Here is a 17,390-nt window from a genome sequence, read left to right on the forward strand (position 1 = left end):
TTACCAGTAATGCCCACTAGGAGCGCATTTGTTAAATATCCGGGTGTCCAGATACACGTGGACAGACATCCACAGACATACACAATTAATCCCCTGCCTCCTGTGAATTAATCCCGGTTGGGCTTTCAGGCCATATAAGGGCACCATGGGGTGACCAGCCCCTCCCCACCCAGCCCCACCCCACCCAGCCCCACCCCTCCCACCCCCCACCCAGCCCCACCCTCCCCACCCAGCTCCTCCCCACCCTCCCCTCCCCACCCAGCCCCTCCCCACCCAGCCGCTCCCTACCCTCCCCCCTCCACCCAGCCCCACCCCTCCCACGTGGACAGACATCCACAGACATACACAATTAATCCCCTGCCTCCTGTGAAGAATTAATCCCGGTTGGGCTTCCAGTCCGTAACGTTTCCTACCACGTTTCCTACCAGTATTATTCACAATAAAGGTGTCTGGGTTAGATCGCATGAGTATAAATGTTCCATAACCCGCCACCAAGCGGCACAGCCAGTAAGGTTTGTCACGTAAACAAAACGTGACAATTCGTTACTACTTCAGCCCATCTTCCATGCTGGCCATACGTATTGTAATTGGTGGGAGTACCCACAGCTTACCCCACCACGTGCCACCTGCTGATCGACAACCTGTGGCGCTGAACCCATTTAGATTGATGGGGCAGTGGGGGTTGGGGGGGGGGGATTGCGGAGATTTAGGACACTCATCCATTGCACTGTCACTGAATACAAAGAATTGTGATCAGCACGCAGCCATCGCCTGATACGCACCGTGGATGAACTCGGCCTACGTGCGTACGCGCCGAAGACGGCGACACAAAATTCCCACGTCCAGACGGCATCTGTTTGATGAACGGTGCTGACGGCTTACGGCATATCCCCAAACGCTTTCTCGTCGGCACGTTTATTTCCAGAGCCTTCCGCGATCGTCGCGCTGTAATGCAGATTTCTCCAAACGCCAGCGCTTCAAGTCATCAAAGCGTTATACAGCGTACTCTTTGGTTCTTTCGCTAAAGCCACGTAGGTATGAAATAAAATAAATTAAATCACGACGTTTCGGGCGCAACACAAGCGTCCGTCAAAGCCCTTTTGGCCACTTTGGCCCTCTTGCCCACTTCAGTCCAATTGTTTCTTGCTGTGGTTGTCCCACCTGATGACGGACGCTTGTGTTGCGCCCGAAACGTCGTGATTTAATCTTATTTTATTTTCTACCCACGTGACTTTACCGAAAGAACCAAAGAGTATGGATCACCTGCAGTCACGAAAGCTTCAAATCTAGATCGTTATACAGAATTAATATCAAGTAGAGAATAAGTCACTTCGTTTTTCGTTTCGTTTGTTGTACATCCCCTTCATCGACGATGAGCATGGCTGGCTATTTACGGTGCAAAATTAGTTCAACATACTTACACACTACACTATACACGACTGTACACTATAGACTACACACACTACGCTATACACTACTATACACTACACTAATATACACTACACTATACACGACTATACACTATAGACTACACACACTACGCTATACACTGCTATACACTACACTAATATACACTACACTATACACGACTATAGACTACACACACAACGCTATACACTACTATACACTAGACTAATATGCACTACACTATACACTCTATACACTGCACTATAAACTACACCATAATATTAAACTAAAAAAACTCACCTCTTTGGAACTGCTTTTTATCTTTAGTTTGTTGTCCTTCCCCTACAACTGGGATGGGCACGGCTGGCTACGTGCGGTGCGAAAGAAGTTCAACGTACGTACGTACATGCGTACATACATACGTACGCACATGCGTACATACATACGTACATACGTACGTACATACGGTCCACGTTACGCTAAAATTCACGGCGTCTTGACTCCTCACACGAGCAACGCGGTGGCACGCATATCCATGGGGGGGGGGGGTCTCAGAACCAGTGGCGTGCATTCCACATTCCCGTGGCGTGGGCCTGACTACCCTTAAGGTGACCTCCTAAGAAGCGGCATCCATTTACCTCAGCGCCGAGCTGACCTATGATGGGGACTGCAACTCGAATTGAGAGTCCCAAACTCGAATTTTAGAGCCACCTGGCCCGGATCGTGTATAGTTGCACTCTTACACTATATATAAAGTATCGTAGCGTTTATCATTAACGTGGGTTAAAATTGGATGCAACCCAAATAACCAATACATTAGCTCTCGTGGTGCAGATAAGTCTTGCGGTGTTCCAAGGCTGACAGACACGAATTTGATGATCTATTAATGAAAAAATAAAATACTTTAAAGCCAAGGTTAAGAGCAGTCTGGTGATGACCCTGAAGCATCTCTTACGTACTCTCTCATGGAGCATCACTGCAGTGACATCAGAAGGGTGCTTCGAATAGAACACTTTAAATGCTCTTGCTGAGCGAGTAAAAGTGAAGGTGTTTCAACATGAAATTGTTATCATCATTACGGAGAGACTGGCCCCTGTCATATTAATGTAGAATTTCCGGAATAGCTTCGGGACTCTTATAACCTAGGTTATCACGAGTGTGCACAATGTTCATACACTGTAAGTTCTACTAAAGAGGTCTGACTTAAATTTTTTACTAAACTGGATAAATGTCTTAAAAGAATCTCGAAAATGCTGCGGCAGTGAGTTACAGGCCGATGGACCGCTGAGTGGGTGAGTGGGTTGGTGGGTGAGTAGGTGAGTGGGTGGGTGGGTAAGTTCCAGGCTGACGGATTGCTGAGTGGGTGAGTGGGTGGGTGAATTGGTGAGTGAGTGGATAGGTGAGTTCTGGGCCGGTGGGCCGCTGACTGCCAAGCTGCGATGTCCAAATCTCTGTAACCCGGCCACGTGGCCCAGCGGTGGAGCGAGCGACGCAAAATCGGTAGTTCTCATTGGAGATTCACTCAGCCAATCACCCCTCCAGGGTCGATAAAATATAGCACCACTCTGCAGGTCAATCAACAGTGGTTGTCCCATTGATAGACTCTCCCCCACCATAGCAATGTGGAATTTCCATCACTATCTCTGAGCAGCGAATGACGATTTTCTCCCCCAATCCCCCATCCACTCCACATACAAACGACACTCATGAAAGGAACCGGCAAACATCCCAAACCAGGATTCTCCGCAAAAAGTCTTGACGCGCAGTGAGACTTTCCTGGTTAAATCACCGCACTTACCATTATTACAACGACCATCATCCCATTCTAAAGGCGTGCCGTGCCCGACAGGGTGCAGCTTGCCAAGGCCATGCCCGGCCGCTTCCAAAAAAAACCCTCACCTGGGTATCCGAGCCACGGCCACGAAACATTTTTTCAGCATGCAATGAAAGGGAAAGCGGGGACCGTCGCAGGCGCTTAAGGCCTCCGGGCCACGGGGATTCACGCCTACTGAGTCTTCGCAGACACACAGACGGTTGTTGCCGGCTGCCGCAGAGCGGGCGGCGAGTTCGTGGGAAATGAGACTTCCGCGCGGCGCCTTTTAATTGCTATGACCCCCGAGTTAATCTGCCGGTTTTTTTTTAGGTAATCGGCGCGTGTGTGGACGTCCTGCAAATTCCCATTGTCATCCAACTTACTTCTCGGGAGGTGGGGGAGGGCACGCTCCTACTTGACTCTCCAAGCCCGTCTCTTACCCGCCGCTATTGTAACGTCCTTACCCCGTGCCCCGACTGGACATCTGTGAAAAGGGGCTTCACAGGTCATCGGATTCCTCCTCCAGTATAAATACAGATTCTGATTCTGTTCTGAACCGCCGGCAAATTGTCCACGTCAGGGAAAGCGAGCAGCCTGGCGGCACGCACGGTTTACTCCGGGACGGCATCGCGGGAAGCGAAGGTTTTGTATTTATTTATTTCCACCGCTGCTGGGCATCAAATGCCCGTTGGCAATTCTCGTACCCATGTGCCGGCGTCAAAGCCCCCGTCCGTGGTTCGAAAACTACCGACCCGACAAATCGTTAAAAACAAACCAGCCTCCCCCCACCACTGCACTGATGCAGATCACCCCCGCAAAGGTGACGACGGCAAACCTCACTTGGCACTCACTCGGTTAAATGATGAATGGACGTCTGTACAGACCGATCAACAAACATTGGCGATGCGAGTCTGCCGCTGCCCGTGCATTGCGCGTACGTTAATTAATAAATCACGCATTGCCACAGGTCCCTTAGCTGGGCACACTCGGAGCCCCAGACCAACCCACGGGAGGCAGGGGTTAGCCCAGGCTGGGCCCTTTTCTCTCCTCCTTTCCTCAGGAAGGCCTGCCACATGAATTATTAACCTGCCTGTGGCATCCACGGGTCACAGGCAAACACACCTGCAGCGCCACTGCGAGTCCCCGGAGTGAACGGACGCACAAACGCGCATTTGTATCCGGATAGTAGACTCTGCGTTTTGCGCATACAAGTGTGTATGGCGGGGGTAAGGAACGTTGAGGCATCAGTGCAGAGAGGCACGCGTGGGCTGTGGCTGGCTGGGCGACCCATATGACAGAGCCCTGAGAGCCAGCACTGCCGCCCGCCTGGGTTTCAATATTCGGCTGGGACTGCACCCCAGCGTGCCGCATGAGATCAAATCAACCCAGGTCATTGGCGGCTGTAGGCCACTGCATTCGTGATCACTATGGCAATGACAAAGATCAAAGATCCCCCGTGTAGCCTTCACATTCTTTTGGGGCAAGTGCTTCTGTTTGCGAGCACCTATGAAGGCCAGCACGGCACACGAGAGGGTGGGTGGCCAGCACCACGTCCGGATGCCTTTGTCGTCTCCCTAGCGGCGATGTTTAACACACCACACCAGCCACTCATTTGGGGCTGAGTCGACCTAGGGCAGGCCCAGGAGCAATTAATATAATTTTCACTAGTGTTGGCTGTGAGCGGGAATCCGACTCGGGCTGCTGGGTTCGTAGTGCAGTGCGCTAATTGCTGCATTACCGCTCCCATCTATGATACCACTCATCCACAGATGCTGATAAATGTAATATGCAGGGGTGAGTGGCGGTGCAGTGGTAAAAGCGAAGTTCGATTCCTAACCGCAGCTAACATGAGTAGCGAGTGCGTGCTGAGTGACACCTCAACCAGTCCTGCAACCCACCTTTACCAACACCTACTGACCAGCCGAGCTAAGTATGGTCACACAATCCCATGAATGGCACGGCATCACGCGAACTCCGGCCATCCTGGGAGTGGCTGTGGGCTAGCCGTCTTACAAAGACGGTCACCGCATCGCGCGCTTTTGTATGCGCTTCTGTGGCCGTCTGGAACGCTCTTCCCTCCGATATTAGGAAGCCACTGGAGCTATAAACTTTTAAATAAAGAATGAAAACTCATTTCCATAAAACTGCTTTTCGTGTTTAGTTTGTTGTCCTTCCCCCGCACCTCCGATTAGCATGGTTGGCTACGTGCGGTGCGAAAGAAGTTCAACGTACGTCCATCAGTGCATTCACAACAAAAGCTTTTATGGCTGTCGCATACTTCGAATGTTAAACCATGACACGTAGCTTTTGTTTCAGTTCAGCCCCTCGCCTTAATCATTATTCTATTCATACCGAGCCATTTACATGCAAGTTACAATGACCCCAGCGCCGCCTCATCGTTCCACTGTCCCAGAGGGCTGATGATGATGATGACGATGTCTCGCGACCTATCTAACCATGATGGTACCTAAAACCTGTACTGTGTAACATCTGTACCATCGCAGGGCGCCTGTGTAATAGGCCCTATATATGTGCATGTTGAACCTATGTCGCACCGTATGTAGCCAACCGTGCCAATCGGAGGTGAGGCAGGACAACAACAAACTAAACACAAAAATCAGTTCTAAAGAAATTCGTTTTCCCGCACAAAATAAATGAAATCTAAATCTACAAGTTGGCCTTGACCTGGAATCGAACTCCACATTCTCCGTTCGTGAGTGCCGCTGCAATGCCAACTGGAACACACCCCAGCCGCATCGTTTGGGGCATTTCTTGATCAGACTACGATGGCCTCAGACCCCCATTTTTACCCAACGTTGTTTGACCCCGACGGCTTTTCCAGGGCCCCTAACGTCCAACAGAGAATTGACACACCCAAGCATATCCAGTCTGTGTGTGTATATATATATTTATGTGTGTGTGTGTGAATGCGCACAGTGGTAGTAAGTACGAGCAGCGTCTCCCTGCGAGATACCCTAAAAGCCAAATGGCATTGTATAGCTCCAAGTGCATAGAATATGCATGAAGCCTGATGGAGCGCCATCGCTCCTAATTCTCTCGCCCCCCCGCCTTGGCGGGCGAGCGAGCGAGTGAGCGAAGTGAGCGGTGTACGCACGGGGGCGGGGCTGGTGGGGGGGGACGGTGGGTAGGGGGAGGCTGGGGGGGAGGTCGTGCACCTTGCTCGCTCGAGTTGTCTCCGCTGTGGGACGCGTGGCCGCCCGACGAAGGCCCCGGGGTGCTGCCCGACCGCACCGACGCGGCGTCGTCCTGCTCCGCCCGGCTCCACAGCACGTTCTGCAACACGCCAACGGGGGTTCGCCGGGTTACACCTCTCCAGTTTCCCCAAACTAAAACTATGAACTCTTTTATTTATTTTTTCTCACCGCGCCGTGAAGCTCCTTTTCAGGAGCGACCTTGGCCGCAAATGATAGCACGACGACAGTGGCTCATCGTCGTGTGGAGAAAAAAAATGTACAGCCACCAAATACCCTGAATGCACCTTGATTCTGAATGCGGATGGAAAAAGCGGTGGGAGAAACATGCAAACTCCAAATATACAGCAGCAGCAGCAGGCGTCAGGGTCGGGATCGAACCCACGACCTCCTGCATACCGGACGAGGTAGTCAACATCTCGCCGCATGACCCAGGGGCCGTGCTGGGGGGTCGTGTTTTCACCGCAGAAGCCGAGCCGAGCCACGCCAATGCCGTCACTCGCAATTCATGACCGAGTCGCACCTAGGTGACGGAGCGACGCCGTGGCATCACGGCATACGCACTGACGTACAATCAATGGGTCGAGTCGCGTGTACGTGATGAGTCGATGCCGCGTCCTCGCAGGCTACCCACTGACGCCACACGCAATGAACGGGTGTACGAGTGGCGTGTAGGTGATGCGATGTCACTGCGTTTGAGTCGCATCGATGACATCGCGCACGATGGATGCGTCAAATAGCGCCTGGCCCCGCCAGGCCTCCGAGGCTTGTGACGCCCGCCTAGCAAATCTGAAATTCGACCAAGTGAATCGTGGGAAGAAATTTAATGCGATGGGTTTTTTGTTTTGTTGCGCGCGTTCATTGGGGCATTGGGCTGCGGGAATAAACTCGCGACAATTGAGGGGCGGCTAAAATCCGGATTCGAACCCAGGACCTCAGGTTGTCGGCTCAGCTCAGACCTCCGGGCACCGCAGCAGCCTCTTGAAACCCTCCGCCCGGGAGAGGTGGGAACAAAAGCGAAGCCCAGCCATGCACGGGAACGACGGGAAATGCTTCACGGTTGCAGGAAATATTGCATTTCACAAGCCAGTCTCACGCACGCAACTATATCTTATTTAAATGTAAGCCATACATGTCATGAATGTCTAACACGTTACAGGTATGCTACACATGCTGCTTAGCGGTGTGAACGGGGGGGGGGGGTTGCTGTTATTTTAATTGAATGGCTGTCAAGCGCAAAGAGAGCTGCTGGCTGGTTTTGTAACTTGATCACCTAAAGCAACCCTGCCTGGTTCACCGGAAACAAAAGTGTGCTTGACACGACACAGGTCCATTATTCAACGTTGCTTACGTGCGATGACAAACGTCCCCCATTTAGCCCTACAGCACCGAAAAAAATGTTTCTGCTCGCGAGCACCTATTAAGGCAGGCCATAACGAACGAGGGGCAGCTTAGGTGAACACGCTGCACCGCTGGCTGCGTTCCTCCAGCGCCGATGTTCACGGTAACTCAATTGAGGCTGAGTCGACCCAGGGGATACCCGTGCAGGGATTCATATACTGCGTTGCCGCGGGTTTCGTGTATGGCCATGGATCGAACCCAGGTCACGAGGATTTCATGGCAGCGTTTTAGCCACTGCACCCACGCGTAACAAATGCTCAGTAATATACAGAAAATACGATCGTTTTATTAAGCAGCTTCCACGGCCTTGGGCCACTGAGCTTTATTATTGAACGCTAATGTTACACATTTTACTTGAAACAGGTCCCAAACAACACGATGTAAGAGAAACTTTAAACTTTCGTCGTCATTTCTACCAGAAGTGGTAACAATGCTGGAATGAAGCCAGCAAACGCTCGTGGCCACGACTGCTTGTCAAGAGGATTCCGCTCGGCACAGTCGCGTTACGTGTGGGAAGAGACCCCTCGTCACCCTGAGGAAACCCACGCGAACGAGAGGATGGCGGTCAAATGGTCCATTCGCAGGGGGATAGGCGACGCGCACGCACGGGAGTGGTAAACCTACAGCGGTGGCGTGGCGCCTTCTGCACCTGTGCCAACGTGGAGTGTGGTGATGCAATAATAAAGGGGAATGTTTTTTGAGGTGTTAGATCGCGTAAATATAAATGTGTCGTTGAACCCGCCGCCACCCGACACAGCCAATTAGCAAGGTTTGTCACGTGCACAAAACGTGCCAATTACCGTATTTTCCTGCATATAACCCGCGGGGTATACCACTTTTTACAAACAAAACAAGACCCATATTCTTAGCTCTTTCGGTAAAGTCACGTTGAAGGGAAACAATAAAATAATAATATATATAAAACAATACAAATTCTCACGACGTTTCGACCATAACACAAACGGTAATCAGGTGTGAAAAAACAACCTGATGATGACCGTTTGTGTTATGGTCGAAACGTCGTGAGAATTTTTATTGTTTTTTATATATATTATTATTATTTTATTGTTTCGCTTCAACGTGACTTTACTGAAATAGCTAAGGATATGAATTACTGCAGTCACGAAAGCTTTAAATCAAAACAAGATCCTGCAGGGTATGTGAAGGTGCGGGCTATCCCAAAAATATTTTACACGTGTGACTCGTTTAATTTTTTCATGGTAGGACTATCCACTATGCAACACTTACCTTTGACTAAAGCACTGCTGAATAAACCACTCACACTAAAATTGCACATGTTATCACGTTTTAAACGATTCGAATTGTTTGTACAATGAAACGATAATGTTTGAAGTGGGCGCACTTTGTTTACCGGCGACGGGAGAGCTGGGAGGAGAGAGAGGTGGGGGGTTGGGGGCGAGGCGACGTGGTTACCGTAGTGCCGCTATTATCTGCGCAGTGCGCAATCTACCAGTGCTAAAACTGTACTTACTTATCTACCAGTTATGTGTTACTTATTTATTGGATATTTACTTTTGTTACCTATTTACTGTTTTAAGTTCACTCGTTTCCGGTTAGTTTGTTTTCTCTGTGCACGTTATGATTTTAATGTTAACAATTGATAGTGGAATGTATTACAAATGTAAACTTCGTATTACTATGAAGAAATTAGGCTGCAGTAACGACGTTAAAGATATGAGTGCATGCGGGGTATATGGAGGTGCGGGCTATCTGAAATTTGTTTTACACAAAACGCTATTTTTGCGGGGTATATGCGTATGCGGGTTATATGCGGAAAAATACGGTAGTTACAGCGTCGGGTGGTGGCGGGTTTAACGACACAATCATTTTCACGCGATCTAACACCAATTTTTTTTTTCGTTTTACAGCTTTCGTGACTGAACTAAAACATGTTTTATTTTTATTATTTTATTTGCATTCTATGTGACTTTACCGAAAGAACTAGAAGACCAAAAAAAATCTTGATTCTGGATATTGGTTGCGAAAGCCTCCTCCTACTACTACTCCTACTACTACTACTCCTACTACTACTCCTACTACTACTAATCCTACTACTCCTACTATTACTACTACTACTACTCCTACTACTCCTACTATTACTACTACTACTCCTACTACTCCTACTACTCCTACTACTCTTACTACTACTATTACTACCCCTACTACTACTACTCCTACTATTACTACTCCTACTACTACCCCTATTACTACTACTCCTACTACTACTACTCCTACTACTACTCCTACTACTCCTACTACTACTACTCCTACTACTACTCCTACTACTACTCCTACTACTCCTACTACTACTAGTCCTACTACTACTCCTACTCCTGCTACTCCTACTACTGCTACTCCTACTACTACTATTACTACTCCTACTACTACTACTCCTACTATCACTACTCCTACTACTACTCCTACTATTACTACTCCTACTACTACTACTCCTACTATTACCACTCCTACTACTACTACTCCTACTACTCCTACTACTACTCCTACTACTACTGCTACTACTACTGCTACTACTCCTCCTACTACTGCTACTACTACTGCTACTACTCCTACTATTACTCCTCCTCCTACTACTGCTACTACTTCTGCTACTACTCCTCCTACTACTCCTCCTCCTACTACTGCTACTACTCCTCCTACTCCTCCTCCTACTACTCCTCCTACTACTGCTACTACTCCTCCTACTACTACTCCGTGATAAACTGACCAACCTCGTGGTGACACTCGTGTGATGTGGGGCTCCTGAGGCAACGCTTGGGGGACCCCAGCTGCAGCGGAGAGACTCTTAACACCCTCTTAGCCAGTGGTTCTCAACCTTGTTTGGCTACCGTGTACCCCCTCGTTGAATTTGTTTTCAACCGAGTAACCCCCTTGCCTGATCCATAAATCTGCATATATAAAAGGCAAAGTTGTTCATATGTGTGTCTGTTCAAAATGTTTAGCGTACTTCCCTACATGCAACAAACATGAAATTTGCCAAGTGGGTACTTTCCAGACTGTACACCATGCAAAAAATATAAAAATACACTTTGGGGGGGGGGGGGGAGCTCAATAATGCATATTATTTTTGCACGGCAAGTGAGCTGTGACGTCAAATCTGTCATGTGACCCGCGCATGTGGAAGCGTAACGCATTGTAGTGTTGTGGTTAGCGCTACGCTGCGCTATGAACCTGGCGACCCGAGTTCAATTCCCGCTCACGGCCACCACCGGTGACGATTATTTCAACCGCTCCTGGGCCTCCCCTAGGTCGACTAAGCCTTAAACGAGTAATTGGTGTGGTGTGTGAACATCGCCACTGGGGAGACAAAGGCGGCCGGGCGTGGTGCTGTCACCCACCCCCTCGTAAACGTATAATGAACATCAATATTTTAACCAATTGTCCATTTTGTGCAGTATCATAACCAGCTAGCAACTACATGACGTCAAGTGTTCCCGCTCGCTGGTGACTCTTGCAAACCGCATTGTTTACGCTCAATGCGTTTAGAAAGGTCTTTAATATCTTTCGAGGTTACCACGTGGATACAGAGTTGAACGTGGTTATTTACTTTGGCAGACGCATGCGTAATTATTCACTGGCGACTCACGTGTATGATATATTTCGCACATTTATAAGATGGATGCTCGTTTAATTTCCGGAAGAAGCTCCCGGCACCTGGAGCGAAACTTTGGACGTTGATAAAAAAAAAATTGGAATTCCTCAGACAGACGGAATGATTAAGAGGTGCGCAAAACGACGGATAAGCGGGAAGGCAGCTAGAACCAACGCCAAAAACAACCCAAAGTCTGTTGTTTGACCAACTCCGGAGAAGACACTGAATCCCTGTACAGATGGAATACAGATGGCAATCACACCCTGACAAGCCAGGGTGTGATGGCGACCTCGACGTGTGTGTGATCCACCAACCCTCGCCGCCTCCACAGCGTTGCGTCACTGCCCGGACGTAAGCCGGAGTGGAGGGCATTGGCTGAGCGGTGAAGCCCGCTGACCTGCGGACTGCCAACATTGTGGGGCTCATTGCTCCGACACGGAGAGCAGCGATACCAGGGGCTCATGCGAGCCTTCGCGTGGCCCTTCCTAGTTGGGAACGGGGCAGTGCGTTTAGCATTCTCTCCCTCCCCAACGACCACCACCTCCCTCCCCCACTTGGCCCCCATCATCGCCCCCCCCCCCCACACACAATCCCAGCAAAAAAAGTATTGCCCCGACAGCTGCTCCCCTCACTGTAGATTTGAGATGCGGGCGTTTTAATGTTTAATGTAGCGTCGATTCAACACACAAGGAGCACTCAGGGGCGTGTTTGCAGCGGTCAGTGCGCTCGCGGCGGGCGGAGCGGAGTGTGCGCGACGACACGTGCATGGGACACAGAGAGGGGGACAGTGGCACGATACGGCGCCTTCCCAACATTCTACCGCTGCCGCTCACACTTTCCGCACCCTCGTTTCTTTCAAGGTGCCGCGAACCGTCACGCAAACTCCCGGCCATCCTCGCAGCGGCTGCGGGGCCTTTGGCTGGGCCATCGGACAAAGAGACGGCGGGCACCGCATCGCGCGGCACTTTCAGGCGCGCTTCTGCGGACGTCTGGAAGGCTCTGCCTTCTCATGTTAGGAAGCCACTGGAGCTATGCGCTGTTAAATCATCGACGTTGAAAACTCATTTCTTTAGAGCTGCCTTTTGTGTTCAGTTTGTTGTCCTTCCCCAGCACCTCGGATTAGCACGGTTGGCTACGTACGGCGCAAAATAATTTCAAAATACATATGTACAAATAACTATCGACCTATGCCGATTCATTAGCGGCTCCATTGGTCAACTCATCAATCAGCACTACTTGTGTCTCCTTACAAGCACCTATTTCTAAACGAGCAAAAAACAACGCAACACGTTTGTCAATAGCACCATGTGGCCTTAAAATAAATACATACCGTATACAAATGGCCCTTCGCCATGGTACATACAATGTAGTGTTTGCTGCTGCAAGTTTCTGACCCACGCCCGCTGGGCATCTGTGAGAAAGAGCTTCAAAGCTCATCGGATTCCTCCTCCAGTTTAAATAAAGATTTTGATTATGACGTTATCGTCACGCTGGGCGAGCCCTGGACGGGGGTTTCCCACCTTCGTCATGCAGAGAGGTGCGGGGCAGCGGACGATTTTTCAAGCGGCCCAAATAATCGACCACAAAAAAGTAGTTGATAAAAAAGGTTTTGTCAGTGAATGAACTTCACAGACCTACCAGGCTCATCATCTTAACAGACTAGTCGTCTCTGCTGTAGCTATGCTTGCCAACCCTAAACCGCATCCGCACAAACCATGGCAGATACAGATACTCAGGGCTGGAAATGGGAAGACATGACATGAGGGGAAACCCATAAATGATTCCCCCCCCACCCCCCCACTAGATCTGTGAGTCTCTGAGCGTGTCTGTGAGTCTCTGTGCGTGGCTGTGGGTTTCTGTGCGTGTTTGTGGGTTTCTGTGCGTGTCTGTGGGTCTCTGCATGTCTCTGTGGGTCTCTGAGCGTGTCTGTGGGTCTCTGTGCGTGTCTGTGGGTCTCTCTGTTAGTCCAGGCGTCTATCTCCGTGAATCCTTCTGGAACGCAGTTGGGTTCAAAATTGTACTCCCACTGCGGCGTTCCATTACCACCAACCGCAGATACTTGATGCGCAAATGGAAAACAATAAAAAAAAACTCAGATGTACGACTGTGGTCACCAGCCAGAACATGCCGTCACACACATCACGGCGCGGTGCCCGGTTCACAAATAGGAAGGAATGCATCGTCACAGCGATTCACCCCCACTCCGCCACTCCTGATGCAATCGGCTGGCCCGTTATCGCTGTTCTCTACGATGCCTGCATGGCCATGCAACCGAGGGTCACCGCTGGACGCGCTGCGGGAGTTGGGTGTTTGGCCGTCACTCGAAGCCGGTGACTCTTCTGTGCGGCTGGGCAGAGCCTCCGTCTGCAGAGCGACTGATGGTGATTGACGACCAAACGCTGTCCCACCGCTCGGTGCTCACGTAACGAACGCCCAAAGGGGACGCTTGTCATCACGGAGATGGCGACGGCGGTGAGGGAGACGATGACGATGAGATTTGACCCTTGTCAGGAACTGAACTTGTGTCTTGCGGTTAAACACAAGGCACGTAGTGATGGCTCTGATGAAGCCTCGTTAATAATGTAAATGGATGGGGAATACCGATCAGTGACAAAAGGCTTGGACTGGGGGGGGGGGGACTTACAAACCTCCCAGGCCCACCCGCCCGCCCTCCACCTCTAAACCATTTCTGTGTCTCCCACACACGGGCAAACGGCACATTTATTTGTTTTCTTAGCTCAACAGGAAGATCTTTATAAACTCGACAAAGAGTCTGGTGAAACGGCACTCCACGCAAACAAGAAAATGAGCCGCTAAAGAAAACACTCCTTATTTTTGCACTCTTTTTCATGTTTCCGCTGCAGATGCCGCGCTGACGGGGCCGCGACAGCTGCGCAGGATCCCGAATCCCCGGTGCCGTGTGCGGTGGAGAGCGAGTTAGAGGCGGGGAGCGAGGCGGGGAGCGTGCAAAGCGCCAGGCCACCCGGCTCCCCTGCGGAGTCACACTGTGAAGCGCAATCCCACGCGACGCGCACCGCTCGCCAATTCGAGCGGTGTTTGCGCTTAGTGCGGCGAGTACGCCGCATTCTGACGCTTCTTAAATGGCACCGCAGACCACGGGGTGGTGGCGCCGCGGTGACACCGGCGTCTCGCAGCAGCAACAAGGGCCTGCGTTCGAGAACCCGACTCGTCCCGTGTGGAGTCTGTACGCTCTCCCCCTGGTCTGCGTGGCCTTCCTCCGGGTTGTGCGGTTTCCTCCGCCTCCCGACCGTATACGATGTAACTGGTATCGGTCAAAACATCCCAATGATTAAAAATCGCCTGTAAAGTTACTCAATTGGGATCACACATAGGCGCTACATCGACCCTCCCCCCTTCCCCTCCAATTGCAAAAAAAATCTTGTAGGACCCTCATCTCCAAAGAGTCTTGAGACCCCGTTAGGCGTTTCCTGGGTGGGTAGATAAGCGTAATAAAAGACTAAAATAAATACTAGATTTAAAGCTTTCGTGACTGCAAGGATCCATACTCTTTGGTTCTATTGGGTAAAGTCACGTAGGTAAAAAAAATACCTACGTGACTTTACCCAATAGAACCAAAGAGTACTAAAATAAATAACAACGACGCTCACGAAAAGAGGTTCAACATACGTCCGTACGTATCGGGTGATTGAATAAAGCTGGGAAAGAGTGGCGCATAGCTTGGCACATCGATCGTAGATACATTTGTAAATATGACGGCAGGGTTTTTAACATCGGTTTTTTTGGCATATATAAATCACTTGGTGGATGCAATTGTTAATGTTAAATATTTGTTTTTGTGTGCCAACAATTTGCAATGTGCACTTTGTAACGACGCTAAACGTATTTTCCCCAATACCCTTCAGAGTCTGGAGAAAGTCCCGGCACGTCGGACATCGTGCCGAACAGCACGTGGAAGAGCGGCACAGCAGCGCTACCGTGACGCCTTATGCGGCCTGTTCCCCAAAAACATGATTTCAATCTGAAACCGAATCTCTCCTCTCCTCCACTGTCCCCACATTTCTCGTGCATTTGATCGCAGGTCTCTGCCTTGCCAAAGGCACCGTTTCATTGTGCAAAATACACAATGGGATCGCACCTGCTGAGAGAATGCATTACTACTTCTTGCATCCAATTAATTCGCAACCGAGGGATGATGTTTGCGATAAAACTTCACCACCGCATTAAAACAAAAACGCTGAGTAACCTACTTGCTGTACTGCTTTCCGCAGGCACTATCGCTTCGCCTCGCTCGCTGGTATCTTACACAGGCCCTGCACGACCCACCAACTCCAGCTCTAGGTTATCACGGCTGGCTCCGTGCGGTGCGAAAGGAGTTCGGCTATACGTACGCGCAGGTGCCCGGATTGCTGCCATGAATCTCCAGCCAAGCTAGGAGCAGCGCACCAGCACCGTCACAAGCTGTCGTGCTGTAGTCTCCCCAATCTACATGGCGACAAAGTGGCTGTGTGAAGGAGCCAGAGGGAGCGAAACGATGGCTTACCATGGCGCAAGGGCGGTGGTTCAAACAGCAGCAGAAGCAGCAGAAGCAGCAGCAGAAGCAGCAGAAGCCGAGGCAGGGACAGAGCACCGCTCAGGTGATGCGCCACTCACCGTGCGCGCTCACCCCGCTTATAAACAAACTTCACCCCCATCCCCACCCCCACCCAGGGCTGAGTGTCACGCAAGAGCAACAAAAAAGAAAGACAAAACAGACGAATGCGAGGAAGAAAGGGAGGGCGAAGAGGAGCAGGAGGAGGAGGAGGAGGCGGCGGAGAATCGTATCGGACAAAGTCCCCGGCTCCCGCCTCCCTCCCAGGGCGCGGAGATTTTGGGACTTTTCTTTCTCCCCCTTGGCCATAATTGCTGGCGTCAGCTGGACAGCAGCTGCTGCTGTGGCGCAGGCCCGCCGTGTAAGCGCAACACCTAGTTTTGTCACGTGCACAATGGCTCCTCGAAGGGGGGTCCCGCCAGAGCTGGAGCGAAGAGACTCGCGCCAGCTGACGGAGAAGCGATTGCAATTAAGAGACGAGCTCTCCACTCGCCCCCCCCTCCCCCAGCCCCAACCGCACCACCACCACTCCCTCCCAGTGCTCCGACGGTGGCGAGATGTTAACTCCCTCGCCTGGTATGCAGGAGGTCGTGGGTCCGATTTAGATCCTTACGCCTGCTGTATATTTTGGAGTTTGCGTGTCTCTCTCTTCCCGTGGTCGCGTGGATTTTTCTCTGGGTCCTCCGGATTTTCCACTCCACATTCAGAATCAACGTCCACGCGTTCAGAGCGTTTGGCTGCTATAAATGTCCACGTGATGATGAGCACACTTCGGTGAGCTGTCTTACGTGGCAGCCAGGTCGCTTCTGAAAAGAGCTACATAGCTTAGTGGACCTTACCTTGTAAAATAAAAATATATATTATTTCATAGTATCCCATCAGCCACCGCTGCCTCTCTCCACCAGACTGCCCCGCTCACGTTCTCTCCCCCAGCACGGAACAGAGCTGTGTGGATGTAAACAAACGGTAACTCTTGAGAGTGTTCCGCTGCTCGTAGACGAATCGGGAGCAGGGGCGGGGGGGGTAGATGATGGTGCTCTCATCCTCTTCAATTTTGACAGCGCTGGGTTTTTGGTGGAAATTCCACGTTACTGACGGTGGGGGGGGGGGGCGAGTCAGTCCGCGGAGCAGTACGGTCCTCATTTGTACCGACCATGGCGATTCCAATTTTCATTGTGCTGTTTGTAAGTCCTGCTTCTTTGACCACAGCACCATCCTAGCTGACCTCTACCCTCGTCCGAGTGAATATGAAAATCACCGTCACGGTGGTACACACACGCGCAATCCAACAATCTTCATTTGAAGCTTTCGTCACTGCAGGAATACAATAAAATAAATCACGATGTTTCGATCGCA

The 17,390-nt window shown here is 50.7% G+C and overlaps 1 protein-coding gene across 3 annotated transcripts in view; it reads right to left on the minus strand.

The window, feature by feature from the left end:
- Positions 1-17,390, minus strand: part of LOC116948498 (homeobox protein Meis1-like) — a 251,078-nt gene that overhangs the window by 133,465 nt on the left and 100,223 nt on the right. For all 3 annotated transcript variants that reach the window (XM_032965226.2, XM_032965227.2, XM_076071560.1), the window contains one exon: positions 6,397-6,514. In XM_032965226.2, the coding sequence (XP_032821117.1) occupies positions 6,397-6,514 (118 nt within the window). The remainder of the gene's footprint in view (positions 1-6,396; positions 6,515-17,390) is intronic.

Source organism: Petromyzon marinus, chromosome 33 (assembly GCF_048934315.1).
Source record: "Petromyzon marinus isolate PM22_M1 ecotype Great Lakes invasive population chromosome 33, UKy_Petmar_22M1.pri1.0, whole genome shotgun sequence".
Lineage (NCBI taxonomy): Eukaryota > Metazoa > Chordata > Hyperoartia > Petromyzontiformes > Petromyzontidae > Petromyzon > Petromyzon marinus.